Source organism: Eschscholzia californica, unplaced genomic scaffold, assembly GCF_041429995.1.
Source record: "Eschscholzia californica isolate CP2 unplaced genomic scaffold, dmEscCali1.0.p SCAF_6, whole genome shotgun sequence".
Classification (NCBI taxonomy): Eukaryota; Viridiplantae; Streptophyta; class Magnoliopsida; order Ranunculales; family Papaveraceae; genus Eschscholzia; species Eschscholzia californica.
The window spans coordinates 23,859,094-23,886,562 of record NW_028238483.1 but is presented as its reverse complement, the minus strand read 5'-3'; the positions used below and the strand labels follow the sequence as shown (position 1 = coordinate 23,886,562).

The 27,469-nt window shown below is 36.8% G+C and overlaps 5 protein-coding genes across 6 annotated transcripts; 2 read left to right on the top strand and 3 right to left on the bottom strand.

The window, feature by feature from the left end:
* The first annotated feature begins 397 nt into the window (after positions 1 to 397).
* On the top strand, positions 398 to 2,587 carry LOC147532696 (NADH-ubiquinone oxidoreductase). Its single transcript, XM_086649480.1, has 3 exons — positions 398 to 523; positions 879 to 1,158; positions 2,350 to 2,587. Exon 2 carries the CDS (start codon positions 885 to 887, stop codon positions 1,149 to 1,151), a length of 267 nt encoding a protein of 88 aa, XP_086505606.1. The 5' UTR covers positions 398 to 523; positions 879 to 884; the 3' UTR covers positions 1,152 to 1,158; positions 2,350 to 2,587.
* A 392-nt stretch (positions 2,588 to 2,979) lies between these two features.
* LOC147532695 (DHBP synthase RibB-like alpha/beta domain-containing protein) lies at positions 2,980 to 6,168 on the bottom strand. The gene is made up of 9 exons (XM_086649050.1): positions 5,716 to 6,168; positions 5,532 to 5,647; positions 5,006 to 5,059; positions 4,831 to 4,855; positions 4,498 to 4,620; positions 4,106 to 4,269; positions 3,948 to 4,017; positions 3,728 to 3,826; positions 2,980 to 3,336 (listed from the first exon to the last, which is right to left on the bottom strand). The coding sequence occupies exons 1-9, from the start codon at positions 5,926 to 5,928 to the stop codon at positions 3,277 to 3,279; spliced, it is 924 nt and encodes a 307-aa protein (XP_086505176.1). The 5' UTR covers positions 5,929 to 6,168; the 3' UTR covers positions 2,980 to 3,276.
* Positions 6,169 to 7,788: 1,620 nt separating this feature from the next.
* Positions 7,789 to 10,468, bottom strand: LOC147532694 (Rubber elongation factor protein (REF)). Its single transcript, XM_086645322.1, has 3 exons — positions 10,212 to 10,468; positions 9,872 to 10,117; positions 7,789 to 8,515 (listed from the first exon to the last, which is right to left on the bottom strand). Exons 1-3 carry the CDS (start codon positions 10,221 to 10,223, stop codon positions 8,117 to 8,119), a joined length of 657 nt encoding a protein of 218 aa, XP_086501448.1. The 5' UTR covers positions 10,224 to 10,468; the 3' UTR covers positions 7,789 to 8,116.
* A 5,039-nt stretch (positions 10,469 to 15,507) lies between these two features.
* LOC147532693 (protein SMAX1-LIKE 8-like) lies at positions 15,508 to 16,768 on the top strand. The gene has a single exon (XM_086645321.1). The coding sequence runs from the start codon at positions 15,699 to 15,701 to the stop codon at positions 16,701 to 16,703; it is 1,005 nt and encodes a 334-aa protein (XP_086501447.1). The 5' UTR covers positions 15,508 to 15,698; the 3' UTR covers positions 16,704 to 16,768.
* Positions 16,769 to 19,791: 3,023 nt separating this feature from the next.
* Positions 19,792 to 25,500, bottom strand: SSP5 (SCP1-like small phosphatase 5). 2 transcript variants are annotated; one of them, XM_086645318.1, is made up of 7 exons: positions 25,120 to 25,500; positions 23,990 to 24,421; positions 23,728 to 23,876; positions 22,465 to 22,546; positions 21,546 to 22,058; positions 20,601 to 20,938; positions 19,792 to 20,486 (listed from the first exon to the last, which is right to left on the bottom strand). In XM_086645318.1, the coding sequence occupies exons 2-7, from the start codon at positions 24,144 to 24,146 to the stop codon at positions 20,271 to 20,273; spliced, it is 1,455 nt and encodes a 484-aa protein (XP_086501444.1). In that variant the 5' UTR covers positions 24,147 to 24,421; positions 25,120 to 25,500; the 3' UTR covers positions 19,792 to 20,270. The 2 variants fall into 2 exon arrangements, with proteins under 2 accessions (XP_086501444.1, XP_086501446.1); XM_086645320.1 differs by having other exon boundaries at positions 22,465 to 22,543; positions 25,120 to 25,446.
* Positions 25,501 to 27,469: the final 1,969 nt, after the last annotated feature.

Here is a 27,469-nt window from a genome sequence, read left to right as displayed (position 1 = left end):
TTAATCGGAGAAGATGAAGGTGAGTTGGAGAGAGAGAGAGAGATGTGTTGTGGAGAGGAACATGAGGTGGAATTAAGATTTAATTTTTAATTTTAATTTTGAAAAAGGATTTAGTAGGAAGGGTAGTTAGGGTATTAACTTAAAAAAAGGGGGCCATATTTGAATTTACAGAAAATAAGGGGCCATAAAGGAAGCTGGTCACAAAGTAGGGGGCCAAATAGGAATTAACTCAAAAAAAATCTTTGGTAGTCTTCCCCTATTTCATCAAAAAAGAAAATATCTTTGGTAGTCCCCGGACCCCGAGCCCTTCGTGTTAAACCCCTTGGGCCAACGACCCAGATTAGGAAGTTCTTTTAAGGGATTGTTCGTCAATTAATAGGTATCACGAGGGACCACTGTGGAAATACGCATTTTCTCTACTGAAGTTTCAACCCTTCTTCTCTTATAGGAAAGAAGGTCAGAAAACCAAAAAAAAAAAAAAACCGTGTCTCCATCTTCGTCATTTCTTCTCTATCTAAACCAGGTGATTTTTCATCCCTTGAATGTATTTTGAATCTTGTATTCGTCTTAGGATTTCTGAGATCTGAGATTTATTGTCTAATTTTTTGTATTAAATTTTTGAAAAACTAGGGTTTTCTGTAAACAATCATATCAATTTTAGGGGTCATACATTTTAGATCTCAACCATGTGTCTCAAATTTAATGTTTTGAAGATATATAGGTTGTCTAGGAGGTGATATTCTGCAATGAGTTCGAATTCTGATTAAATTTCAGAAACTAGGGTTTCTGTTGACATTAGTATCCCCAAACTAGGGTTTGTTTTTATTCAATTCAATTGATTTTGGTAACGTTGTTAAATTGTATGGTGGATGATTTAGGGCAATATGGGATTCATAATGGAGTTTGCTGAGAATTTGGTACTGAGGATAATGGAAGATCCCAAGGAGCGGGATCGGAAGTTCAGGGAGCATGTGTATGCTGTGAAAGATCAATGTAATAAGACCAAAGAGATGTGGAGTTTACCAATCCGTCCATATGGATTCTGGACTTTCGAGCGCCACAACTCTCAACTCGCTTGGGATGCTCAGATTAGCCAGGTTCCTGGACGAAGGGACCCCTACGACGATCTCCTTGAGGGGAAAACTAATTAAATTCAAGGTGCGAATTTTATCTTTTAGCTTCAAATTACTTTTCGTCTTCATATTTTGCCGTCAATGGTGATCGGAGTATATCATGGACTATAGACTTTAGAGATATAATAGCTAGTGAAATGATTTTAAACTCCAAAATTATTTTCCTAGTTTTAGGAGTGGGAAGCTTTTTGAAATCAAATTCCTTATAATGCCATTCTTATGTGTTGATGGCTAGTTTCAGAATCCAAATATGTTGTTTTAGTTGAATAATGGCTAATGCCACAAGTTACTAGAAAGCAGAAATCTACTTCAGTTTCTGCAAATTTGTTAGCTTTTTGGGGTTCTTTTTATTAAGAGTTATGCCAATTCACAGAGGAAATATTTAGTTCGATGATATCACTAGTTTTGAAGAACTCGCTAACCTTAGAGCCCAATGATTAAACTCATTTTGCTGAAGCAGATAGTATTCAACCCTTTTTGCAGGTCTTACATAGAATTTTAGATTGTATTAGTCATAACATATCCAATCCTCTGACAGGGTCTTAAATGTATATTCATCATTGGGAATCGTTTGTGGAAACTCCCTAGGCCAAAATTTCTTTTGTGAAAAAGAATCCAACAATTCTTTCTAGACTCAAGCTCCCAGTAAGCTTTCTACGGTTTGCAGAGGGTTGCACGCATATTTTGCACTTGGATGCACGGGCTTGCATAGGTCTGCCGTCTGCGTAGGTTTGCACGAGTTTGTAGAGGGTTCCAAGGGTTTGTGTAGGAAGTCCGAACGTACGATTATATTGGATATGCAGTCCAAGCCTAACTGAACATGGATCGCAAATAAACAAAATTGGCATGTCTTTTTAACCAAGACCAACACGAAATTTGGTCTTTGGCCAAATTTCGTTATCATTTGAATACCTAGACTACCTATGTCAGAGGAACTGCAATACCCGGTCACCGAAAATGTAGCGATCATACTTCATATTATTGATTTGTAATAATCGCATGGGATCTTATTGGTTGAGAACATATGAAAGGGTGTTCTTGAGATGAAAGTCAAATTGGACTTTCATTGGTCGACGTATTAAAACTTTTATAAGATCTTCAAAGTTCGATATATACATTTCCGTGCCACGATTTGCGATTATAATATGCTTATTGATGTTTTTTAAGTGAAATAATCCCGGATTTCTAAAACTGATGTTTTAATGCATGAATGCAGGAGAAGATGCACCGTGTTTTAGCAGAATAAGATAAAGCTATAGTGGAGAAAGAGGAATCCAAACTATTCTACTTGTAGTTGTGTTTAGTAAATGCTGCAGGTTTTAAAATGGTGTTGGTGGGTGAAGTCGGAACTCTTTGGCCGTTTTGAGTTGCTTTTTTATTTGCAATAAACCTGTGAAGAACAAATACTGAGAAATGTTTGCCAAAACTTTAAATGTTCATTATGTTTACCCTCATTTGTTGAAGCATTAAATTAAAATTGTGTTTAATTGCTTCTTAGATGTTCTTGTGGTATTATTTGTTAAATGTAGATTTTAGTTAGAGTGTTCTTGTGGTGGAGATGTGAATTGTGAATGTTATCGTCTGACTCAAATGTATCCTCTTAAGATGAGTCGACCATCACGAGTCAGATAAATATCTTAGTTGCAGACTCAATTCACACCTAGTAAAAACACTGCCTAATGTTATGGAAGTGTTTATTTAAGTGTTATTGGACTAATTTTCACGTACCCTAACTTGGCTCTAACAGAGTAATTTTAGTTAAACTGCAAATTCCATACTTGTTCCAAATTTGTGATTGTAATCAAGAAATTAGTTCATGCTGTAGTACTTAAATAACCACCGACCAGAGTAAAAGATAAATTTTAACTATTTACTGAAGTCACCAACATACAAACTCAAGCCGAAGTAGCATTTTCTGGTGATTGTGTTTATCATATGTAAATTTAGATGAGAACATAGTTGTGGTTTTTTGTACTTCGGAAATTTATCGTGTCACTATTTACATTATATTAACAGAAGTTACAGAATATGACTCTGGTTCTCTTTCTAGATGTAATTTCAGAGTGGACAAGTTAAAGAGACGAGACACATATTTGTTCCTCTTCTCTTCTCTCTCTGTAAAAACAGAAGATGATGATCCGTTTTAAGCTGCAACAATAGAATCTTGATCTTCTTTTACCACCATCCAGTCCTGCTTTGGTCCCTGCAAATTTGATATAGAAAATGTCAGAGATCGCTAAAGAAGCTTTTTCCTTAAGGGAAACATACAAAAATTCGTTTTCAAGTGCACCCCAGTTTGAGATATTCCCGACCCTAGGCATTCTATTTCTATGACTACCTTTTGGAGTTTTATGTACGCTTTTTTCAAATATGTACAGAGGTATCAGTAGTTTAAATGCACCATAAAAACAATGGAAACTGAAGATGAGCCATGATTGAGTTCTCTTCTACACCTGACAAAATAAAAATGTAGTGTAGGTGTGACCTAACTTAAGTTTTCGGGTTCACGAGACACGACATCTTGAGGAAACAAGAGAACATAAGTTTCTTTTTGTTTTAACATGTTTGACTAGGAAGGTCTAAAGATTTCGTACCTTTCCTTGTCGTATAATTATTGGAGAATCTCCTGTCATATCAACTACAGTGGATGGGTCGGCCACTCTAATACCAGAAGCGACCACAAAATCAATGCCCTGAAACAATCAAAGAATAGTAATTCAAGACCGAGAAAGACCCATCTAAAGATAACACCCCAGAAAATCGAAGAATTTTTACCAAATCTTCTGAAATCCGAGATTACGCAGGATCGCTTACCTTTGGTTCATAAATATCAGCTATTGCAACTGGATCTATGATCCATCCCTCTTCATTTGACCATGTTACACTACAAGGCAAGAATGTTCATTAGCAAATGATAAATCTAATGAGTTAATCAGATTACACTTTCAAACAACTAGAGATTCTCCAACTACCTTGTCGATATTAAGGGTGCACCCATCTTTTCAAGGATAGCTTGACATATAGCATCATCTGGCATTCGAACTCCTACATTCTTCCTTTTCGCATACTTATCAGTCGATCCATACCTTGTACATTGTTTAGGAAGTTCTTTGCTCGAAGATAAGATGAAAGTGTACTGTCATATCAAACAGAGACAAAATCAACACATTCAAATTCGAGTTTACTTAACTCATATTCAACTGTATATTAGCCATCAGTGAAGCTTGCTAATAAATCATGTCTATTCCCTGTAAACCCTTTTCTGGCACATTTTCATCAAAATTTCCATTTCGCCGCTAATGGGTGTCGTAGATATCTCCTCTTCTTTAGAAAGTACATACAGATTAATGGTAATAAAACTTACAGGTCCTGGTAAGCATTGCTTAACAACACGAAACATGTTAGCTGAACCTTGACCATTTCCACGTGGAAAACCCATTGTATAAGTATCTATATCCCGAAAAGAATGGCATAAGATACTGAGGGGCTGCATAAACGATAAGAACTTGTCAGGAAAACACTTCATAAACAAAATTCAGTAGTTAACAGTTTGACGCGCTCTGGGCTGTCGTGTGGCAGAACTGCAGAAGGATTTGAAGAATCCACCAAGTCTAGCGGATCTAGTTTCATACCTAAAAGCTTTTCCTATAGAGAGAAATGGATGGAGAAAAAAGGAAGCAGAAATAATAACTCTTGCCTTTGATGCTGCTATTTCTTTGATTCTGCAAACGGAGAAAACGGAAAACTTTAACAAAATCAAGCAAAAAAGAGGTTTGAATCAAATTGAAAACGCCTACGAGAAGATGACTAAACAATGGTAGGAAATCTTGGATGAAAATAGAAAAACAGAGCGAATTAGGAAGAAACTTTACCTGTGTAGACGTTCAATGGCTGCATTGTTCTTCAGATCACAAACAATTGCATACCTAATTGTCAAGAGAAGTTTATTCAACAATCATTGTGTGGCAAAGACAATTTCTTTCTCAAGAATGAGAACTTCTTGTATGTTCAATCTGAATTTCTGATCTAAGATAATGAACTTCGTTCGTTTGGTGAAAATAGTCCCACATAGGTAAAAAGGCTATTTAGCAACCAAGAATATTGTCCCACTTTAGACAACTTTGCTCCAAGCACATCGCTACGGGTTTTGTTCTCGGCGAAGGCTCCACGAGCCTACCCAAAAGGTCTTGACGCTTATGAAGCTCGAGCGTTCACCTATAGCCCAGGCTCTGGACACTTTCGCGAGCGATGTGGGTCCATCACGAGCTTCCTCTCCGGTCACGGTCAATTGGTTTTTAAGATGAAGAAAGATGAAATTTGAACAAACAAGCAAACAGACGGAAGTAAATTCAAGAACACTAAAATGAAATAAAAGAGAAGTGAAATTGAACTACTTACACAGTATCAGTAGGAATTACTCCGACGCCACCTTCTTTTAACAGCTTAACAACTGGTTCTAATTTCCAGCTATCTTCTCCGTTAGGGTTCACTTCTACATACAGCATCCCATCTCCCTGAAAACAATCAACAACTAAAATTACCAAATTCTTCATTTAGTAAGATAGAGAGAAAGAGAGATTACTTTAGTGAAACGAGGAGCAGAGTATTTGAGGCGTTTAGGGTTTCGCTTAGCGATACAGGTACAGAAATTAAGCTTGGGAGGAGGATTGATGTTGTTGAAATTGAATGAGATACTGTGAAACGGATTGATACGGTGGATGTTGACGATAGACCGCCGGAAAGATAATGATTGAGTATCGGTGCCACCGGAGAAGATCAATTTCGAAGAAGCCATTTTCAGTCAATTACGTAGGTACCTTAACTGAATAGTGGTATTTTTGAGGGATTTTTGGTCAATTTGAATACTTCTAGTGGCTTAGGTCTTCTCTCGCTACAAATAGACAGAGAATGAAGTGAGCAGCTATTACAGGGGCCAATCTAGCCTTCTCAAATTCACGATGAATGAAGCTCAGGAGCCCTAGATTTATTAATTTATTTATTTGAAAGGTCTGCGTGTCTCGAACCCTTTACCTCTAAAGTAGAAGACCAGATTTCTTAGAGCATCTCCAATGCAAAACTCAATCTTAGAAACTCGGAGTGTCACATAGGATTTTCTGAGTTTTTCTTAAAAAATCATCTCCAATGCAAAACTCAACTAAGATCTCGAAGATGATGTGTCGAGAGTGGAATAGAGATATCTCAAGAGGACACTCTATTTTTAGAGTGTCCTCTTGAGATATCTCTAATTGTCCAACTCATCAATATTTAAATTTCAACCAATAGAAATCAAGTCTTCGTATATTTCCAAAATAACTAATTATTTTTTTACAAAAATAACCATGACACGTAAGTAAAATAAAAGAGTTTAGAGTGTTGCATTGGAGACATACAAGAATTGAGGATCTCTATTTTCGACACTTAGGAGTGAGAATCTCAATTGGAACTTGACAAATAGGACGAATAGAGATTTTTTTGAGTTTTGCATTGGAGATGCTCTTAACACTCGAACCAAGGATTCTTGGCGATTTCTTTATTCACAATCTGTTGCACGATGTCCACTTCCGGATGTATTGTTAAGTTTGTGGTCATCCAACTCAAAACCAATTGGCTATGAGTGGAGAGGACCTATACTTTGTATTCTTGGTTGCTAGTTACCCATTCTCCCATATGGGACTATTCTCACACGCCCCCTCACGTGTGGCGTTCTTTGAGCCTAACACGTGTGTTTTTTTTTTACGGGTGACGTGGAACACGTGTGGCTTTTAAGCCTATCACGTGTGGGGCCTAGCTCTGATACCATGTTAAGTTTGTGGTCATCCAACTTCTTTTTTCTTTTTTATGTTGAAGTGTTGAACTTATCCAATAACTTCTCTTATCGTGAAAGAGATTACCAGAGTAAGTAGTTTAAACATTGTTAACTCATAAAAATGTTGGTTGGACTCTTTCTGCGCGAAAATTAGGTAGGGCTGAAGTTATTCATGCATTGCACCTAAGGTTAAGAAAAATTGCCACAAGCTCACAACCACGAGATTTTTCATGGACGCCCCAGTTAATAGGGGCCATGAACACCAAAACTAAAGGTGTGTCCAGTCCGATTGGCCTGATGGAAGAAGCAGAACCAGCTGGATTTTGAAGTGTTACTCGACTCTCCATCCGAACCCAACCCAATAGCATTTTCTCGACATCTCTCCTTTATTAATGTCCACTCATTCAACAATATAGAGAGACCTTTATTTATAATGGTCGAGCTTTTCCAATTTTCATTAACTTCATGTGACCCATCTTGGTACTGATGTGTTCGTGCCGACAGCGGTTCCACTCTCTTGAGTAGCATGTAAAATGGGTTCCTTTCGGATAGTGTCAACCGTAAATTTGGTCCATCTGATGTGCGATAAGCTCAAAAGATTTGACGGGCTTGGACAACTCTTGGACACTAGAATTTTAAGAAATGCCCGCCGGTGTATGCTCAATAACCTTAATAGACATAAAATTTCAGAACTCGATCAACCCAACCCTAGAAGACCCTGACTCCAAATTCCCATCACTAACTTTTGCCCCTTTCATAAGGAGTTTCATAACACAGTATCAGGAAGCACATTGAGAGGATGAAAAAAAAAATGGATGAACCCTACAGAGTAGGAATGAAATTGATGTATTTAAGAAGATAATTATTTTATAGCATAAAAAACCTTGTCCTGCATTACAACCAATCCCGCCGAAAACCAAAAACAAAATGATTTGAGAACCCATAGATGAAGATCACAAATATTCACAAATACATATTCCACACATTTTATTTACACTTACAAACACTATCATTACTAATAAACCCCTAAACTCCACTATAATCCTTTTTCACAACAGGATTCACTCAAAAACCAAAAACCCCCCAAAACTCTTAAGACAATGCAATCTAATCACTTTTTGTTTCTGCCTGCGATTCAATCTTCATATTAGGTCATGACTCGTGAAGTAGATGCCTGCTAATCCTTCTTCTCTTCTTCTCCTTTGAATGCATCTGCTATTTCATTAACAGGCACAAGAGGAAAAAACCTCGAGAAAGTATAGCTTTGATGCTTTTCGACAACTTCATTGTACTTCTCTAACAACTTAGCCACTCTAGAAACTGTTGCTTCTGCCATTATTCCCAAGTATGGTACCTTATGGAGGGTCCACCATGCCTTCACTAATTGTTGAGACAAATATGACTCAGATTTCTTCGTGGCGGTACATGCTGCTGATGATATACCTTTGGTTTGTGCCTCGGATAAAAGAGCCTGGGCCAGTTCCGATGCCTTTTGGAAAGCAGAGTGGACTTGGCTAGCAAGCCTCTTTGCAGCGGAAGGAGCATGCTTATCGAACTCATTTATAGCTACATCAACCTGCAAGCATACAAACCAAATTTAAAAAGCAATCACCCCGGAAACACACTTAAAGACCGAATCATGTAAATCTGATCTCATGACGCCCCTGTACCTAAGTAATGCTCTTGACTCGGCCCTGTACTTCCGACTCTCCTAGGGATTGCAACCCTGGGACAGTCATTCAGGGAGAGAATCATCATTGTATATCAATTTACGAATTTTTATACATGCAGACGTCTTAATCTTCATCCCATCACCTTTCTTTCTGTCTAGAAAGCTTAACCATATCGAAGAAAGATAGTAAAGAGAAATAAAGAGGTGAGCTTGAGCTGAGTTTTCCAACCCAGGGCGCTGGCTCTGTCTAGTTTGAGTATGTTGGGTGTTCAATTACTCTCAATCAATAACCAATCTCAATCCATACAAAAGAAAAGCAGAATTATGCAATTGAATAACCCTTGTCCATTTCAAAGTCACCTTTATTTCTAGCATATGCTTGCAAAGTACTTAAAACCTACACATTACTAATTCTATATTAAAATCCGAACAACTAACCAGTCCGTTCCAATTAGTTAGGTACAACAACCCAAAAGCTGATTAGTGACACAAAAGACAAGATTAAGACTTAAAAAGATCAGATGCTAGGGCTAACAACTACGTACGTAGTGAAAATTTACGAAAATGCTTCTTTCACTCTAAGTAATCAGATGACATCCTCTGAACCATAGATTCAAAACATCGAGATCCGGTAGGAAAAACGGTAAATATGGATATGTGGTTTATGGATCTGAAATATTAGGGGAAACCCACCCAACGTGGGTATCAAAGCTCGGGTATAACAGGTCTCGGCCCAATAACTACTGAAGTTAAAAGCCAATGTTCGAGGGAGAGATTGTCGGGATAATACCACATTTGTTGTGGAAGGTGCAAGGGGTGAGCTTATAAGTGTGGGAAAAACCTTACCAGGTATCCGCAATGTGCAAAATATCTGTTGTATCGCCGATATAATGCATTTACATCTCAACTACTATGCGAAGTATAGGAATATCAACTACTTAAAAGACATTTTAAACCCTGAAGCAATAAAAATGTCACTAATCTAGACTAGTTGACAATCATCTACCAGCTCAAGAAGCTAGAACTGAGTAGTAACATCGACCTAATTATTTATGTTAACAGTGATAATTAATCAAATTACTACAATAATATCTGTATTAGGGGCTAGGGTTTCTCACTATCCCTGAAAAATACCACAACTAACATTCAAATATTAAAAACCCCCTAAACATAAAACAGAGAATAATATAATTATAACAAAAAAGAAAACCTAATTCACCTTAAAAAAGCATTTGGGGAGAAAAATGATGAAAAAATTACCTTTTCGTCAAGAAAGACGAGGAGATCGTTCGGAAAGCTTTCGAATTTCTCAATAACAGGACCAACAGTAGTCGTTACAGTAGCTTCCACTTTACAAACTCCAGATTTGAGAGGTCCTGATTTCTTCTTTAAGTAGTCGTACAAACTGGATAAGCAAATTAGGGCTTGAATTACTAAAACTTTAACGAACCCCAGATGTTTCAATTCTTTGTTAGTGATTTGAGTAGTGGTAGTAGTAGATTCGTCCTGCGAAAAGAATTAAGATTAGCAAATTAAAGAGAACCAGAAATCAAAGTAAAGTCAATCAAAGTGAACAATGGAAACCCTAATTTTCAGATACCGTGGTTGCCATTGTTGATGTGCAAAAGATTATTCTGAGTTATTAGTGGGAATGATATCAAATGTGATTTCGAACTTGATTCGCTGCTGTTATATAATGAAGGAAACAAAAACTAACTTATTAGTACAGAACTACGACCTCATTATTTGAAGTCGCAGATTCTACGCCTCGAATCTAGAAGCTTCGTGACTCGGTTAGAGTGTTCATACACAAGATAAACAAAGGGTTATGTTTACCCACATTTTCTCTTCTATCTTTTTTTTTTTTTTTTTGTTGAAGAGATAAAATATATTAAATAGAAATTAGAGTTCTATTACAATACATCCTACAAAGAAAATAAGGTACATGTTTCCAAGCTTTCGATCTGTTTTTCGTTCGTGCCCATTTTGCCAGCTTATCTGCCACTTCATTGAATTTCCTGCTTGTATGAGAGAATTTGACTATTTCCAAGCTCTTTTTTATTTCTTGGATCTTGTTCATATGAACTTGAGATTGCCATTGAATATTATTCTTTCCTTTCTGAAGGTATTTTATAATGTTGATGTTGTCGCTTTCGATTATAATTTTTTTATATTCATGAGATTCTGCCCATTGCATTCCTTTAAGGACTGCAATTGCCTCACCTTCCTCTGAGTTTCTGCTTCTAGTTGTGAAAGTTGCAGCTTCGACTAATTTAGATTCATTGTCGTGGATGACTAGACTGATTCCCGTTATATTTTGCATGTCTATGAATGATGCATCTACATTTATCTTTACAAAAGACGATTCAGGGGGTTTCCATTTATCTTGTTCTGTTTTGGTTTGAGGTTTATGTTCCTTTTGTACTTGTGGGTATGTCGAAATGATCGAAATCATATTGTCCAGCTTGTTTATTTCGTGTTGGAAGCAATGGTCACATCTTATTTTCCAAATGTTCCACATGATGGTTGCAAAATGTATATTGTTAGTCGCGTAGGCTGTCAGGTTATTGTTTTCCCAGGAGAAGATCCATTCTCTTACTGATAAAATGTTTTCTGAAATTATATTAAAATAGAACCAAATATTTTTCGCAATAGGACAGTGAAGAATGGCATGTTCGATGGTTTCTATCTCATTACAGTTCGGACAAATTAGGTTGTTATCCATGTACTTTCCTATTCTTTCCTTAACAGGGAGAGCGTTAATACAGATTTTCCATATAAAAATTTGAACTCTAGGAACCACTGGTAGAGACCAAAGAAAGTTCCAATTAGGAGACCGGGGTTGGGGAGAATTCATACTGAGCCTCAGATGTTGATACATTAATTTGACACTGAATTTACCATTTTTTGTGAGAGCCCATTTCCTTTGATCTTCACTATCTGTCACAATCGGGATGGTGAGGATAAGGTTTTTAGTCTCATTATCGAATTCATGATTAAGTAAGGTTTCGTCCCATGTACCATGGTTGATGAGCTGTGCTACCTTAGTTAGGTTAGAGTTTTGGTTATGCGGGATAGACGGGGTATTGGGAATCCAATTATCGGTCCAAATATTAATACTCATACCGTTATGGACTTCCCAAATCGAATAGTTTTCAATTATCTTAAGATACTTATTGATGTTCTTCCATATCCAAGAGTGATATGGTTTCGTCGGTCCTGGGTTATCTGTCCTATCAAAGTATTTGGCTTTCACTAGCTTAACCCACATAGATTCCTGCTCGGTTTTAATTCTCCAAGCTAATTTGCTTAACATAGCTTGGTTATCCAACTCTGTAGAGTGGATACCCAGACCACCCATGGATTTTGGAAGGCATATGGAAGACCAGGATTTGGTACATATACCTTTGGACTTACCCCACCAGAACGACTTTTGTAAAGTCGTAATGCTCTTGCAAATGCCCTTGGGAAGGGCAAAGCATTGCATTTGGTATCGGGGTACAGCGGCCGCTACAGTCTTAATGACTACCGTGCGACCCGCTAGAGACAGGAAACTGTGATTCCATTTGTCTAATTTCATTTTAATTTTTTGAAGAATATCGTTAAAGATTTGCTTTTTGTTAGCGCCGATGAATAGTTGTGAACCTAGATATTTTTCCGAAGTGGCGGCATATTTAACTTTAAGGGAACGCATGATCATACGTTTCTTCTTCTTACCCAAACTATAGAAAGAGTCTCTAAGAGCCACAAAAATGGATCTATAATGAGATACATATATATATATATATATATATATATATATATATATATGTTTATAGGATGGTGCACACCAGTCTTTTGGGCTGCTAGTGATATTGTCTGCTTTAGCACACCTAGGCCTCACGGTTTTAAAAGACCTCTAGATGGACTTCGATTTCAAGCTTCCAAGTAATATAGTTTTTCTCCGATAAGTCGAGGTTTGTAAAATCAACACTTGTTAGAGTCGACATATTAAACTTGAAAATTTATGAATTACCTGTAAAGTTTTGATAGTCCCTTTGGGTTGACTGAAATCTTCCCTACGAATAGAGCGTCGTGCTGATAACGTGTTACAGGATGGTGCGGACCAGCTTTCTGGGCTGCTAGTGATACTGTCCGCTTTGGCACACCTGGACCTCACGGTTTTAAAATGCCTCACTGGGGAAGGGTGCTTAACCTCTTAAGAGGAGCACCACACTCCTGTCTCCCACCGATGTGGGATTGCTTTACAACACACCCTCCCAAGTCCCAAGACCACATCATAGTAGAGCGAATCGTGCTGATAACGTGTTATAGGATGGTGCGGACCAGCCTTCCGGGTTGCTAGTGATATTGTCCGCTTTGGCACATCTGGACCTCACGATTTTAAAAGGCATCACTAGGGAAGGGTGTTTAACCTCTTAAGAGGAGCACCACACTCCGTCTCCCACCAATGTGGGATTGTTACCACAACACACCCTCCCAAGACCACATCACAGTAGAGCGAATCGTGCTGATAACGTGTTATAGGATGGTGCGGACCAGCCTTCTGGGTTGCTAGTGATGTTGTCCGCTTTGACACACCTGGGCCTCACGGTTTTAAAAGGTCTCACTAGGAAGGGTGCTTAACCTCTTAAGAGGAGCACCACACTGCTGTCTCCCACCAATGTGGGATTGCTTTACAACAATATATTTTTTTAATTCATTTTTTTATGCTTGAATGTCTCATGCACAGTTAGGGGTGGGAATCGGGTCCGGGTCAGGCCGGTCGGGTTCATGTCATTCATCGGGTCGGGTCAGTCGGGCTTTGAAACTCTATGTCCATTTAGGGCTCACGGGTTTAATCGGGCATTTTATTTAAAAAATCCTAGTGTCTAAAATTCGTCCTAGTCCGTCAAACTTTTCGGGTTTCTCGGCTATCGGGCGGTCTAGTATGAGATTTTCACCAAAATTTCAAAAATATCTCGGTCGAAATGATCAAAATATTTCTATTTCGATGGTACCAAAATTTCTATCGAAACTAAAATTTAATTAAGTTTTTCTTAACAATGTTGTGTCAAGGACACTCCGCACTTGGACAACAATATATGTACATACATGTATATTATACACTTCAAATACTTTAAAGATATATCTGTATATATGTTATACATACATACATACATACATACATACATACATAAATACATACAAGCAAGCATACATATAATGTGCATAGGTATTATTGTATAAATGGATAACATTATTAAGCGGATTATGTCGGGTAAAGATTATCGGGCGGGATGCCGGGTAGCACTTCAAAACTCGTACCCGACCCATTGATTTTATCGAGTCGGTCGGGCTAAACCCGCCTTCGGATTTCGGGTACCCGCGGCCTCTAACGGACTCGGGTACCCGTGACGGATTTCGGGTTTGCGGAATTTTTTCCCAGCCCTATGCACAGTGTGGTGCCAAAAATAATGGAGTTGACGGGCAGTAAATTCAGATCAGCAGGGTGCAAGACGTCTCAAGGGCATTCGAATCAATTACTCCGCTTGATCTAGCGACGGAGCGTCCAGACTGGCCCAAAAAATAAGACGCCCTAAAAAAGATCTTACAAATATAAATTTAAGAAAAAAATTACAAGTAAAAATGTCTCGTCTCCTGTCCGAGAGATCCTGAACCAAGACCAGTTTGAAAACTTACACAAAGTCACGGATTGTGTGGTTTGTGTGCTAGCAAGAGAGTTCGGGCTATTTAGTTCGTGTTCTAGCAAGAAAACAAGATAGGTCCAGTCTGATTGTGGAAAATTTGGGTTTTACTCAACTAAAATCAGTCGAACATTACTCTAGGTCATAAAATAGTGCATACATAATTAGTTTATAAGGATTAAACCTCTGACAAATTTGAAACACCATATTTAACGACAATTAAAACCTCAAAAGTTTGGGCTTTTTTGCTCTTTTTCTTCAAACAGTTGTACGAACTTGGACTTATGCGTGAAGAAAGAATATAAACATGAGAGTAAAGTAGAATCAGATAAAGAAGTGAGAGAGAAGAGAAACTAGAGAAAGAAAAATAAACCAGAAAGAGAAGAAGAGTCAGAGAAAAATGACAAGTTAGCGATGTTAAGGGCAACGCCGGGTGTTAGTAGATTTTTCGACACCTCGAGTTTTTGTGTGCCTCCTAATATCCCTACCAACTAATAGCCTTTGTCCCTTTGCCTACTGTTTATCAAAAAAAATAGCCTTTGCCTACTAATAGCATTTTGTGCAAGTGCTTTTATCGGCGCCCAAATAACCAAAGATTCCACATTCTCTGAATGAGAACCTGTGACCTGCAGGGATTTCTGTAGTTAATGTCAACACCTTAGAACCACTTGGGCTATCAACTGTTGACAATTTCTCATCCTCTTAATAGAATTAGGATAAATTATTTTTTAATTCGAATTTGTGACTGATGTATTATTTTGTTTTTTGTTGAAAGATTGGCCGACTATTTTGATATCATTCCACATTCTTTTGTCCTAAATGACCAAAAAAGTATTTTTTCTTTTTTTCTTTTTTTTTTCTGAAATTACCTTCATAGTATCTTTGTAATTTTCTTTAGAGTTAATTCCTATATGGCCCCCTACTTTGTGACCAGCTTCCTTTATGGCCCCCTTTTTTTCGTAAATTCAAATATGGCCCCCTATTTTCATGGAAATGTCCTAACTACCCTTCCTTTAAATCTTTTTTCAAAATAAAATCAAAAAAACAAACATAATTCCACCTCACTTCCCTCTCCACCACTTATCTCTCTCCACCTCACCTCTCTTTCCAAATCATCTTTCTCTCTCCAACTCACCTTTTTCTCTCTCCACCTCACCTCTCTCTCTCTCTCTCCACCTCACCACGCGCAGACAACTTCACTTCACGCGCTCTCAGCTTTTCTCTCTCTACCTTCTCTCTCTCTACTTCGCGAAGCAATTTCTCGTGTTCGAAGCTCTGTTTATTCATCTCGTATTCAATTCAAAGCCCTAGAACTTTGTTTTAGTGTTGCTTTAGATCGTCTTCCTTCTTCGAAATCTTCTTCTAATTTACCTGATGAACCACCAATTTCAAATTCATTCATGGCCGCCATTAAAAGATCTCAAGCTTGTCAAAGAAGACATCCAGATAATTATCATCTTAATCAGATTCAACAAATTAACCAGCAAAATCAACAACCCATAGTGAAAGTTGAATTACAACAATTGATTTTATCAATTCTTGATGATCCAATTGTTAGTAGGGTTTTTGGTGAAGCTGGTTTTAGAAGTTATGATATTAAGTTATCAATTGTTCGTCCACCTAGGATTTTTAATTCTAGGTATCCAGCTCCGTTATTTCTCTGTAATTTAACTGGGGTTGGTACCGAATTAGGTCAAAAAGGTTTCAACTTTCCGTTTTCTTCAGGGATTTCTAGTAGTGGGTTGGGGAGTTCTGATGGTGGTGGTGATGATAATTGTAGAAGAATTGGGGGAATTCTTGTTAAGAAGAAAGAAAGGAATCCATTGCTTGTTGGGGTTTCTGCAAATGAAGCTCTTAGATGTTTTAAAGAGATTTTAGAGAGAGAAAGAGGAGATGTATTGCCTGATGAGATCTCTGGTTTGAATTTTACTTCCATTGAAAATGAGGTGGTTGAGTTCATTAATGGAAATTTAAGTGAGGGTTTATTGAGGTCAAAGTTTGAGGAGTTATCAAAGTTGATAAATAGTTCTTCAGGTCCTGGAATTGTGGTTAATTATGGAGATTTGAAGGGTTTAATTGATGAAAACTCTGTTGAAAATGGGAATTTCTTGATTACCCAAATTAAGAAATTGTTGGAAATCCACCATGAAAAACTCTGGTTAATTGGTACAGCTCCAAGTTATGAATTGTATTTGAAGTTCATAAGGAGATTTCCCTCTGTAGAGAAAGAGTGGGATTTGCAACTTTTGCCTATAACATCTCTTCTACCTTCTTCCATGGGAGCTTTAGGGTTTAATTCTCCTCCTCCTCAAAGGTATATTTTCATCCCTATATCTCTTAAATGTTATCAAATTTCTCCATTATCATCATATCTTGTTGTACTTTATTATAGTGAGAAATTGTGATTGGAGTACTAGAAAATTGAAAAAACATAGTTGTTTGATTTTGAAGTTCATTCAATTGGTCTAAATTTTAATCTTAATGAAATCATCCTGCTTATTATCTTCTTATTGCATATTAAACTGTAAAAATCTGAACAAACAATAAACTATAATTAGGCTTGATTGATAATTTGATATAAAATAGACCGATCTGGTCTGTTCTTCAACAGACCAGATCGGGTCTGTTGAAGAACAGACCAGATCGGGTCTGTTGAAGAACAGACCAGATCGGGTCTGTTGAAGAACAGACCAGATCGGGTCTGTTCTTCAACAGACCCGTACTCCGGCGAAGGGAACCCCCTTCGCCGGAGTTTTTAGAGAGAGAGGGAGATGAGAGTTAAAAAAAAAAAATTATTATTTTTTTTTTTAGGTTGAAGGTCGCCGGCCGGAAAATTTTCCGGCCAGCGACATTCATCGGAGAAGATAGTGTGAGGTGGAGAGAGAGAGAGGTGAGGTGGAGAGAGAAAAAGGTGAGTTGGAGAGAGAGAAAGATGATTTGGAAAGAGAGGTGAGGTGGAGAGAGATAAGTGGTGGAGAGGGAAGTGAGGTGGAATTATGTTTGTTTTTTTGATTTTATTTTGAAAAAAGATTTAAAGGAAGGGTAGTTAGGACATTTCCATGAAAATAGGAGGCCATATTTGAATTTACGAAAAAAAGGGGGCCATAAAGGAAGCTGGTCACAAAGTAGGGGGCCATATAGGAATTAACTCTTTTCTTTATTTGTCAACCTCATCACTTTTTCATTGGTCTACTTTACGTTCTTATTTTTCCACTTCATCTCTCCACCTCCTCTCTCTGGTATTCTTTTTCAATTTGATGTTAAGATCATCACAGACACAGACAAATATTTGTATAAAGAAAAGACTCAATTGAAAGATTCTTCCCTCATAGCTCGTTCTACGTGGGACTTTGTTATATGCCAACCTGCTATTGAACATATATTCGTACCAAATATACCCCACCACTGTTGGACTCTAATGACACCAGCCACAGAAGTTGTAAATTGTTGGGGGGCCACTTCAGTTTGAAAGCTACTTCCACTTTGAAAAAGTAGCAACTTATTCCACCATCATATTTTGAAAAGACTCAAGTACATAGGTTAAAATATTTAAAAATATTACTCTTACTATTTATTACATACATGTCCAATGACTACCGAATACGTGCCCAAACGAGTCGACGGGTCACATGCAAGTGGCCTAGGCCCACTGACCATTTACCGGTGTTGTCACACAGTCCAGTAACTATTAAGTTTTGAGTGCTGTTTTCTGTTAAGAACAAGTCACAGATTCAATACTCATATGTATATCGTCTAACTCGTTTGAGTTAAATGAATCAGAAATTAATTCAAATTAAACAATAAGACATGACAAATCAAACAAAAAACTGTAATAAATTTGGACTCGAATGAAATCCAAATCTCGTATTATATGAAATCTATTTCATATACTATATAAGTTTAATGGGGGATCATGTTATGAGTGCATGATTAAACTCACTTTTAAATTCTTGAATCAACCCTTTGAATCAAAGAAAAGTAGAAGAGTCTAATTAAAGCATTTCTTCTTAGGCGCATAAAATTGAAGCTTGACCTAGCGCCTACCACTATACTATATAGCACACCAAAACTGAATTGAGACACTTGATAAAGTGTATGTACCCCATATTTGAGCTGGTCACCAAATGTTTGATGTTAGAATTTCAAAATGTCTTTTTAGTAAAGGAATTGGGATCATGAAAAGTGGTTCTATTTTTGTTCCCTAAACTAGTTTTAGGACGAACTTTATTTGAACAATCAATTTCAATACAATTGGATCATCTAAAAAGACTGTTTGGGTTATTTGGGCTTACCCCCTCAAAACTAATCAGTAATTGAGTTTACCCCCTTCAGTAATTAATAATTGAGCTTACCCCCTTGAATTTAGTATTTTTAGCAAAATTACTAAGGACATGTTTGGCATGTGACGATAAAATCACAAATTACAACCAAAATCGATCTTTACTAATCTTATTAACGACCAAATCGAACAATAAAAGTAAGTTGGAATAACTACGAGGAATCATATTGAAGGATAAGTGTTCTTGGTAGTCATATTTATTTCACGTACGCCAAACACAACCTTTGTGTTTTTGTCAAAAATAGTAAATATAAGGGGGTAAACTCAACTACTCATTATTGAGGGGGTTAAACTCAATTACCAATTAGTGATGAGGGGGAAACTCAAAAAACCCAGACTGTTTAGCCACCTCTCTGTCTACGACATATTTAATGTCTATTTCGTACTGAAATAGTAAAAGGTCTAGTTCAACAAAAAAAAATAGTAAAAGGTCTATTTCGTACATCAAGAAATGGGTTATCACAACCCTGCAGATTTCGTCATCCTCATTGACACTCTTACCTACTAGTACGAGTTTGTATAGACCTTTAAAAGTCATTCGTTGAAGCACGAGTTGAACATTTTGATCCACAAATAATCATAACAGTTGCCCCAGAAGCCATAGAAAGGGTAACGGTATCTTAAGATGAAAATTAAAAGATTGGAAAGTACATTAGAGTTCGTCACTTTCTTTCAACAAAAACAAAATAAATCACATTTCGTCTCGGCATCAATCAGATTTCAAAATGAAACTCTTCTTTCCTACTCGTCTAAATGGTCAATTTCAATTCATTTCGAGTCAAGTGTGACAAGTCACGATAAGAATCACTCTTTTAAGTTTTTTCTAGGGCGAAAGTTTTTGTTTTCTTCCTTTATCTCCGACCACTAGCTGAAATTAATTTTCTACTTCAAGTGTGACTATCACTGTTTCTCTCTTCTATCTCGGCCCCAACAGATGGAGGTATCCCACACCCAAAACCAGTCGCACAATACCAATCTGATTTGGGGTCAATCTCCAAAAAGAGAGATGGAGAAGAGAGCAAGAAGGAAGAGAGAAAAATAGTGATGGTCAGTGAGGTAGTCAGTGGAGAATGACTGGCGTGGCGATAGTAGTGTTTGAAGAAACAAAAAGATTTAGTCAAAAATTGTTAACCGAAACTTGTACGTTGAAAAAGTTTTCTCCAAAGCCTAAGTGATGGCCTTAAATTTTCATTTCACATCGGAAAATCAAATAAAAGCTCAAATTACATGCTCAATCTGTTCTTATTTCAACTGTCATTACTTTCAAATACATGTCCTACAGTAAAAAACCATGAGCCAAACAAGGAAATATCGAACTCCAGGACTTAACATGGCCATCTCATGATCCAATACAACAATCTAATCATCTTTTCAAATTTCCTCGTCTTATTATGTATCTTTTTGATGATTCAATTGGAGGAGAAAGAACCATTTAGAACATAGTTCACTACTCCATTGTTATCCTTCTCCAGTCAACAACACACACACTCTCTCTCTCTCTCTCTCTAGATTCTAAAACTTTTACAAACATTCCAAGTCTAAGAAAGAGAATGGAAAAGGAGTTTCAGTCTTCACATCAAAGGATAAGTGTACAAATAAAAACTATTGACGTTAACAATTTTCATATTTAGAATCACCTTTCTAAAGGGTCCCCTCTATTGAAATTAGAAGGAAAAACTGCAGAAGCGATTTTCTGCCGGAGGTTGAACTTTTCAGCTATCAGAGGACGAACATCTTCAACTCCAACCAAACTCTCCAAGAATGGAAGTATTTGTAGCAATTCTTGATCTGATTGGTCATCAAACCAACTCTCAATTGGAATTCCATTGTCTACTTGGAAACCAAATGCCTGCATGAAAAGGTTATTTCATGTTCTCAAAATTGAAATCACAAAACACAAAAACATGAAAATTCACAATCATATGAAATGTTGAATGATTTTATGTGCAGTTGAGGACTTTACCTGTGGAGAGTTATCGATTATCATGGTATGTGCTAAATCTCGACCGAGTACTGAGAGATCTTTAAGGTAATTCCCATCTACAAGAACACAAGATTCCCGAAAAACACGATGACGGAATATCCTCCTCTTTGGATCCAATACATTAAGAAGTTGTTCGGCATATATACTTTGGCTAGCAGTAAATATGATGATCTCAAACAGACTAGCAGCCCTTTCCATAAACTCCTTCAAATGAGGTCGACAACGTACATATACTGTATGCTTTTTCAGGTTAAAATCAACCGTAAATGTGAAATCTGCATCGTCACAGTGCTCTAGTGTAGAATGAACTAAGGTTTCTGCCGAACACAGAAAATATACATTATGAAATATATTAGATATAGAAAAGAAATATGCAGACAGCAAAGAGCACTACAATCAGAGAATAGTTTCAGGTTAGAGCATGCATAATAAGGGAAATTCACAATTTCAGCATTCTTGGTAGAGAATAGTTTTAACCTCCAACAAATTCATGATTCAAATTGATAGAGTGGGGGGCTGGATTCACAAAAGATCAAAGGATATAAAAGATCTGCGTTTTAACCCAACCAGGACATCATATCCAGTCAGAGAATCATGAATCAGATGGATATAGTTGCTCACACATAAATCAGACATAAAAGAGAAGGCCAAATTGAATTTCTCAACAGCCATTTCCATAAGAAACCACTTGAACCTAGAATAAGAGTAAAGGAGGGAGAATTTCATCGGTGGATTGGTCGGAGTAGAACAGTTTTGAAAATCATTAATGAATGATTGCTAAAGATGCACACAATAAATTGACTAAATCTACACAGATAAAAACAAAATCAGGCTGAAAGAGCTTGGTACTACTTGTAATATCACTTACTGGAATAGAAAGTGTTAAAACGCCATAATAGCAGAAAATGAAGTTAAAACTCTTACCGTCCAAGTCCAGGACAAGAGTTGTGGGAGGACAACTACGTGTTCGTTTGGGCAGTAGCATTGGCCGAAAAGTAGGGACAACCGATGATAAGTCCGGTAAGTTCTTTATAAATAAATAAGGATCAAAATCGTCAAAATCCTCTTCATCTGCCTCCACACAAACTTCATTTGATATAGATTCTTGACATGCATCATTCACGCACTCCAAATCTGAGTGTTGCATTGCCAGATATATAGCTGAAACTTCAGCTGAAAGGTTGCCTCCACTCAAATTTTCATTACAGTGTGAGTTCACACCATTTATCTCTGAAGATGTATCAACACAGCAGTGTTGGCCATCAGATTGCTCTGATGACATATTTGAGTCAACATCCATTTCATCAGGACAAATTGTAGGCAATGCTGTTCTAATGCTGTGGTAGGAAATATTCTGATTATCAACATTTGATTCTCCATTCTTATTTCCTTGGTCGCATTTTTTGTCTTCTTTTTGGAAGAACTTAATGAAGTCCACTGTAAAAATTAAAACATTTCAAGAGACATAACACAAAAACGTAAATAACTAACAGTTTTCAGTATATTGAAAAGAACAAAGTGGACAAGACAAATAAGACAATGTTTCATGAAAATATTTGCGCATTATACTAGTAGTAAAACTTTTAAGAGATTCCGTAAAAGTGGAAAACGACTAGCAGGGCAGTTTAACATTGGGTAATTTCGAATGTAAATTTTATCAAAGAAAAGTGCTAATGAGTTTTCAAGCTCTCACTAGAACTTTTTTTAGAATATATTTAGCAATAAATTATATTGTAAAACCCCCAAGTTTGGTGATGAACTACCTTGATTTGCAATACTCCCTTCAACATACTAAATTTGTGTGTCCAAACTAAGTTATCAAGATTGAAGGAGAAGAATCTACCTTGATTTGCAACACCCCCCTCAACATCTTTGGAGATGTGAAATGATGGTGAAAATAGAGTGTTTCCATCGTTACAAACCTGCTATACGATACAATAATAGAGCATTAATTAGTGGGTGAACAAATCAGAGTATAAACTTAAGACCCCCCAATTGGTGAACCTAAAAGAATTACATGAACTCCTTCACTTAACGAAGAAGGATGGCTAAAACAACTAGTCACAGGATAAGGCTAAAGAAATCAAATAGCACATCCTTGGCTGATTTTCCACAACTCTTTATGTGTAATTTAACTATGACAAGCATGCACTTCCACAATATTCGAGAGCACTCCCAATTGGCTTACACCATATCTCCTTCTTTCCCTTTTTTTCATATGGAATATCCATTTCATCAAGAATCCACGATCTTAAAATAGTAAAACTCTGCAGAAGTGTATGATCTGAGCCTCTCTGATTGAATAATCCAATTCAATCGCACTCGGGTATAATTTGGGGTGAGTACCAATTTGGAAGTTATAACTCCTCCCCTTTCGTGGTAATTACTCAGAAATAGAAGAAATTATATTTTCACTCATGTTACAAAATACAGTCAATATTCTAAACCTGTGTGACCTAGATGCTTCATTGCACCTGCTGGGCACTTATAGCCTCCAGAATTTACCAAGATATTTAGAAACTAGATAAACCACATCAACACTAAATATTCCTACTTCATTCAGAAATGGATATGCACTTCTATGTCTGAAATAAAAGTGTTTGTTAAAACTTACGACATATCTACATAACAAGGTAACTACTTCTCAATATATTTTTACTTCGTCCGAATAGTCAGATACTGATATACTCATTCCTCTTGGACACTCAGCTGCTCAAGTCACCTTAATAGGTACTATATCACATGTTGTATGTACATCTTGCATAACCTCGAACCATATCGTGTTATGATCATTACATAACTCTAGGTCAATGCCCATTATGTGTAATTTAACATTTGGTTCATCTAAATTAATAAAGAACGACCCTGTGCCCACTAAAAGATTATATGTTTCCTACTAGAAGTTTTTCTCCTTGTATCTGACACATCATACTGGGGGGTCAGATGCCAAACCAAGGATGTCGTACTAGTGCCCATCTCACAATCCCAAATACCAATTATTGAAAACTGTACCAATTAGACACATAAATAATGGAAAAAGAGACTTTAATCAATAAAACCACAAGTGAATAACATAAATTAGCATGCCAAAGACATGGCAAATTACCTTATGATCTAATATGTCAGAATTGCCGGTACCAAACCCCATGCAGATATCATGAGTCTCGTCAGGTGCCAGGAAACAAGTTGTGTTCACCTGTTTTGCAGGTACAGGTTCTCGACTTGTCTTTGAAGTGACCCCAGATGAAGCTTTCACTGTAAAGACCAGATGATTGTAAGCATCTCTAAAGATGAGAAAATACCAGCCTTCACAATAAACAGGGAAAATTGAAAGTAAAAGTAGGAACAGCGAATTGGTGATGACATACCAGGTCTCAGTTTTCTTGTAGAAGAAGTGATCAGTTCTGTAACTTTCTTTTCTGATATCTGCATATTCTCAGCCACCTTCTTTGGGGGCTTAGAAACCTTAGGGCTAGCAAGTTCTCGAGTGGAATTTCTTCCCGAAAGTTTTTTCTTAGTTTGCATTATTAGGTCCACAGGGAAAGCTCAAAAGAAGAAAATTTTATTGCTGCCTTTCTTGTAAGGAACAACTCTAAATGAGAAATAACCCACCAACAATAGTGTCACTTAAGCAAACAAGTTTCGCCAACCATGAAACTCAAGAAAAGGATCGTGAATCCAGTCACGGAATACTTGTTCCAACTAAAGGAACTTCTGAACTTCTAAAATAGATAATAAATCATCCTAGACTTGCTCATACAGGTAGATGGAATCAAGGAAGCAACCATCGACTTGAAATCCTGAAAAGTACCCTAATTAGCAGACCTTAAATGGAGACTAAAAATTAAAAAAAAAAAAAAAAAAAAAAAAAAAAAAAAAGAGTAACAAGAAATCATGGGCAGCATATCGAACAAAGGCTATATCACTTTATCAGTCACCCAGATGAAATCCATGAGAACATGACATTGAATCATAAAATTGGATACAATATTGAGTATAAATTGGAGAATAACCAGATCAAGAAGTCAAGGTAGTATATCTAAACTTCCACAAGTTCAGTTCAATTAGCTTTCAAAGTTTTCTATTTCCCAAGTAACTTAATATAAATCAGCAAAAATGAGCAACATAAGTTCAAACATAAAACAAGATCGGACAAAGGCAAACCCTAGATATTATTTTCTTCTCTGAAACATAAACCCTAATAGAGGTGCAATCACTTCTTCTTTCAAACTCAGAAAGTCGAGGTGCCATCACTTGAGTACAAGCATATTTCGAAACTCTACCACTCAAAATGAAACAAACATAAATACATAAACCCTAAAAACTTATTATTACCACCTATCAATTGAATAAGACAAGATGAAATATCAAAAGTTCGATTACTGTAGAGACGCAAACCCTAAAATCAAACACGAATCACAACCTCATAATCAACAAATAGGATAACAGAAATTGAAAGATTAAATCAACAATAAACAGAAAGGTTCAAGAAACAAACCTCAAAAACTGATCTAGATTAACCCAATTGACCTCTGTTGAATAATAAATACGATCAAGATCAAACTGAGAAGCTACTAGGAGTACTGAATATGAAGTAGAAGAAACCCTAAAAACGAGAAATTATTGAGAGAGAAAATAGGTAGGGACGATGAAATTAGTTTCCCTCCAAAATTATTTTCATCAAAAGTGCGGGACTGCGAAACAAAATTTTGATAAATTTTTTCAGACCTCTCTTTCTCGTCTGAAATATGAAAACAAAAAAAAAAGTACTAAATATTGTGTCCTCGTTGAGGGAATCTTTTTTGAAATTTCGAAATTTAATTTCATTTTGGCGTCATTTGGTTTTAATTTAAATTTGAATTTTCAAATTTTGAAGTTTGAATTTGAATTTCGATTTTGAATTTGTGTGTATCTTGGAAAAGAATCTTATCCGTACCTTAGGACCCACCAAAGATTACGCCGTGTTTGGTTCTTGATATCTTGTGATAAAAAAATGTCTTTTTCAATCCTAAGAAATTACTTTTTTTCTTTTTCTTTAATTGTCTTAAAGAATAGTATAATGGCTAATTACTTTAACCGTTTATTACGACCCAGCCCGAACTGTTCGACCTGGGCTTCGACCTAAGTCCGATTGACCAGCCTGATCCACCCCAGCTCTAAGACATGGTTGGGCAAGCCCGACCAAACCTGTGTTCATAGCTTTTGTTTCTATTAAAAATAAAGTGATGTGCATATGAGTGTAATCTTTTATCTTTTGTTATCTTTAAGTAAGTTTGTAATTAATATTCCGTAAATTTTAGTAAGTTTTAATTTATTTTTAGGTAAAATATGTAATCTTTTATCTTTTTTATTTTTTAATTTTATGTTCTATATGATATAAATTATATTCATAAGAACTTTTTTTTATAATTGTTGGTTAAGTTTGTAATTTACATTGTTTAAATTTTAATTTTGAGTTTTCGAAACTAAAGTCTGGTGCGACGGTTGAACTGCCCCGACTCGAGTCCTGCACTAATTCACCCTAGATCGATTGTCCCAACAGGGGCCGCCATGGGTGAGCCGATAAGCAACATTACAAATATCCATCCTCATGGCGAATTAAGGGGACAAGGAGGATTGGCGCTCCCACTCGCTCCCCTACATATGGGTCAATTCCGTGTTAGCCCCTAATTGTGTTTGGGAATTTGATTTGGCCCTCGAATTTGGTCGAACCTTCCATTTTTACCATAAAGTATTTTTGTAATTACTGTTTTTTGATTTATGTGTCCATCTCATTTTATTTCTCTGTCGCTTCATGTTTTCTTTCTTCCACCCCACCTTCTTTTACCTTACCTTCTGCCTTTTTGGGTTGTCGCTCTGCGACTTTCTCCTGCGACCTTAACTTTTATTAAGCCTCCCACCACCTTCCTCGCCTTCATTTTTTCTCTATCTTCTTTTTTGCTCTCTATTTCCCATCTCTTTCTCCCTTCATCCATTTTCCTCTATTACTCCCTTCATTTTCCTCTCTTCGTCCCTTCTTTTACCTCTTTCCCTCCAACCATCTCTATTTTGGCGAAGGGGTCCTACTTCATCGAAACTTCGTCTAGATTTGGGGGAAATTCCAGATCCGAACCCATCTTCAGTTGGAATCTAGATGAAGAGGCCTCTGAAAAGAATGGTGATGCGGTTTCCAATTTAACTAGTCATAAGAGCTCGTTCAAATCCCTTTACTGTTTATTTTATTTTATTTAAGATTTTTTAATTTGATCAAACCGCTTTAAATTTTGTTTTAGATCCGGACGACAAGATTTAGTAAACCAGACAAAGGTTTAGTTCAAAATTTTGTTTCACTTCAGGCGAAGGGGTTCCTCACCTTAGCCCCTTCGCCGGAGATAGATGGAGAAAAGGGAAGGTGATGTGGATATTTTAAGGTTGTCGATTGACTTCCTTTCGTCGACAACAATTTGCCAAGAAAGAAGGGTGAAGTAGAGGGATGAAGTGGAAGAGAAAAAGAGAAGATTATTTTAAGCATTTTAATTTTTAGGATTATTTATGTGTTTGACACTAAGGGTATATATAGAAAAAGTTAAAAAAAATATTGGGCTGGCCAAATCAAACTACTAAACACTTATGGACTCAAAATTTTGAGTTTAATTGAGGGTCAAAACAAAAATCTAAGTTTTTTTTTTCAAATTTTTATCCCTCTCTCTTTCTTCTTATCCTCATTGTTCCACGAAGGACATGGTCCTTTTGCAGAAAACACTAAAACCCTCGATCAATAATTTATTGCTCGCTTTACTGCGAGAATGTCGTGGTCGACCGACCTCTATATGTATACTCTATATCTCATGGTCAGTCGACCACGAAAT

Coding starts and splice junctions, on each gene's coding strand:
- LOC147532696 (XM_086649480.1), top strand. CDS start 885: ATGGGATTCATAATGGAGTTTGCTGAGAATTTGGTACTGAGGATAATG.
- LOC147532695 (XM_086649050.1), bottom strand. CDS start 5,928: ATGGCTTCTTCGAAATTGATCTTCTCCGGTGGCACCGATACTCAATCA. Junction 4,621..4,830: donor AAGAAATAGCAGCATCAAAG/GCAAGAGTTATT, acceptor TCGTTTATGCAG/CCCCTCAGTATCTTATGCCA. Junction 4,018..4,105: donor GCACCCTTAATATCGACAAG/GTAGTTGGAGAA, acceptor CTTGCCTTGTAG/TGTAACATGGTCAAATGAAG.
- LOC147532694 (XM_086645322.1), bottom strand. Junction 8,516..9,871: donor TCGTCTTTCTTGACGAAAAG/GTAATTTTTTCA, acceptor GTATGCTTGCAG/GTTGATGTAGCTATAAATGA.
- LOC147532693 (XM_086645321.1), top strand. CDS start 15,699: ATGGCCGCCATTAAAAGATCTCAAGCTTGTCAAAGAAGACATCCAGAT.
- SSP5 (XM_086645318.1), bottom strand. CDS start 24,146: ATGCAAACTAAGAAAAAACTTTCGGGAAGAAATTCCACTCGAGAACTT. Junction 22,059..22,464: donor GGGGGGTGTTGCAAATCAAG/GTAGATTCTTCT, acceptor TAATTTTTACAG/TGGACTTCATTAAGTTCTTC. Junction 20,939..21,545: donor TCTTGTCCTGGACTTGGACG/GTAAGAGTTTTA, acceptor TGTGTTCGGCAG/AAACCTTAGTTCATTCTACA.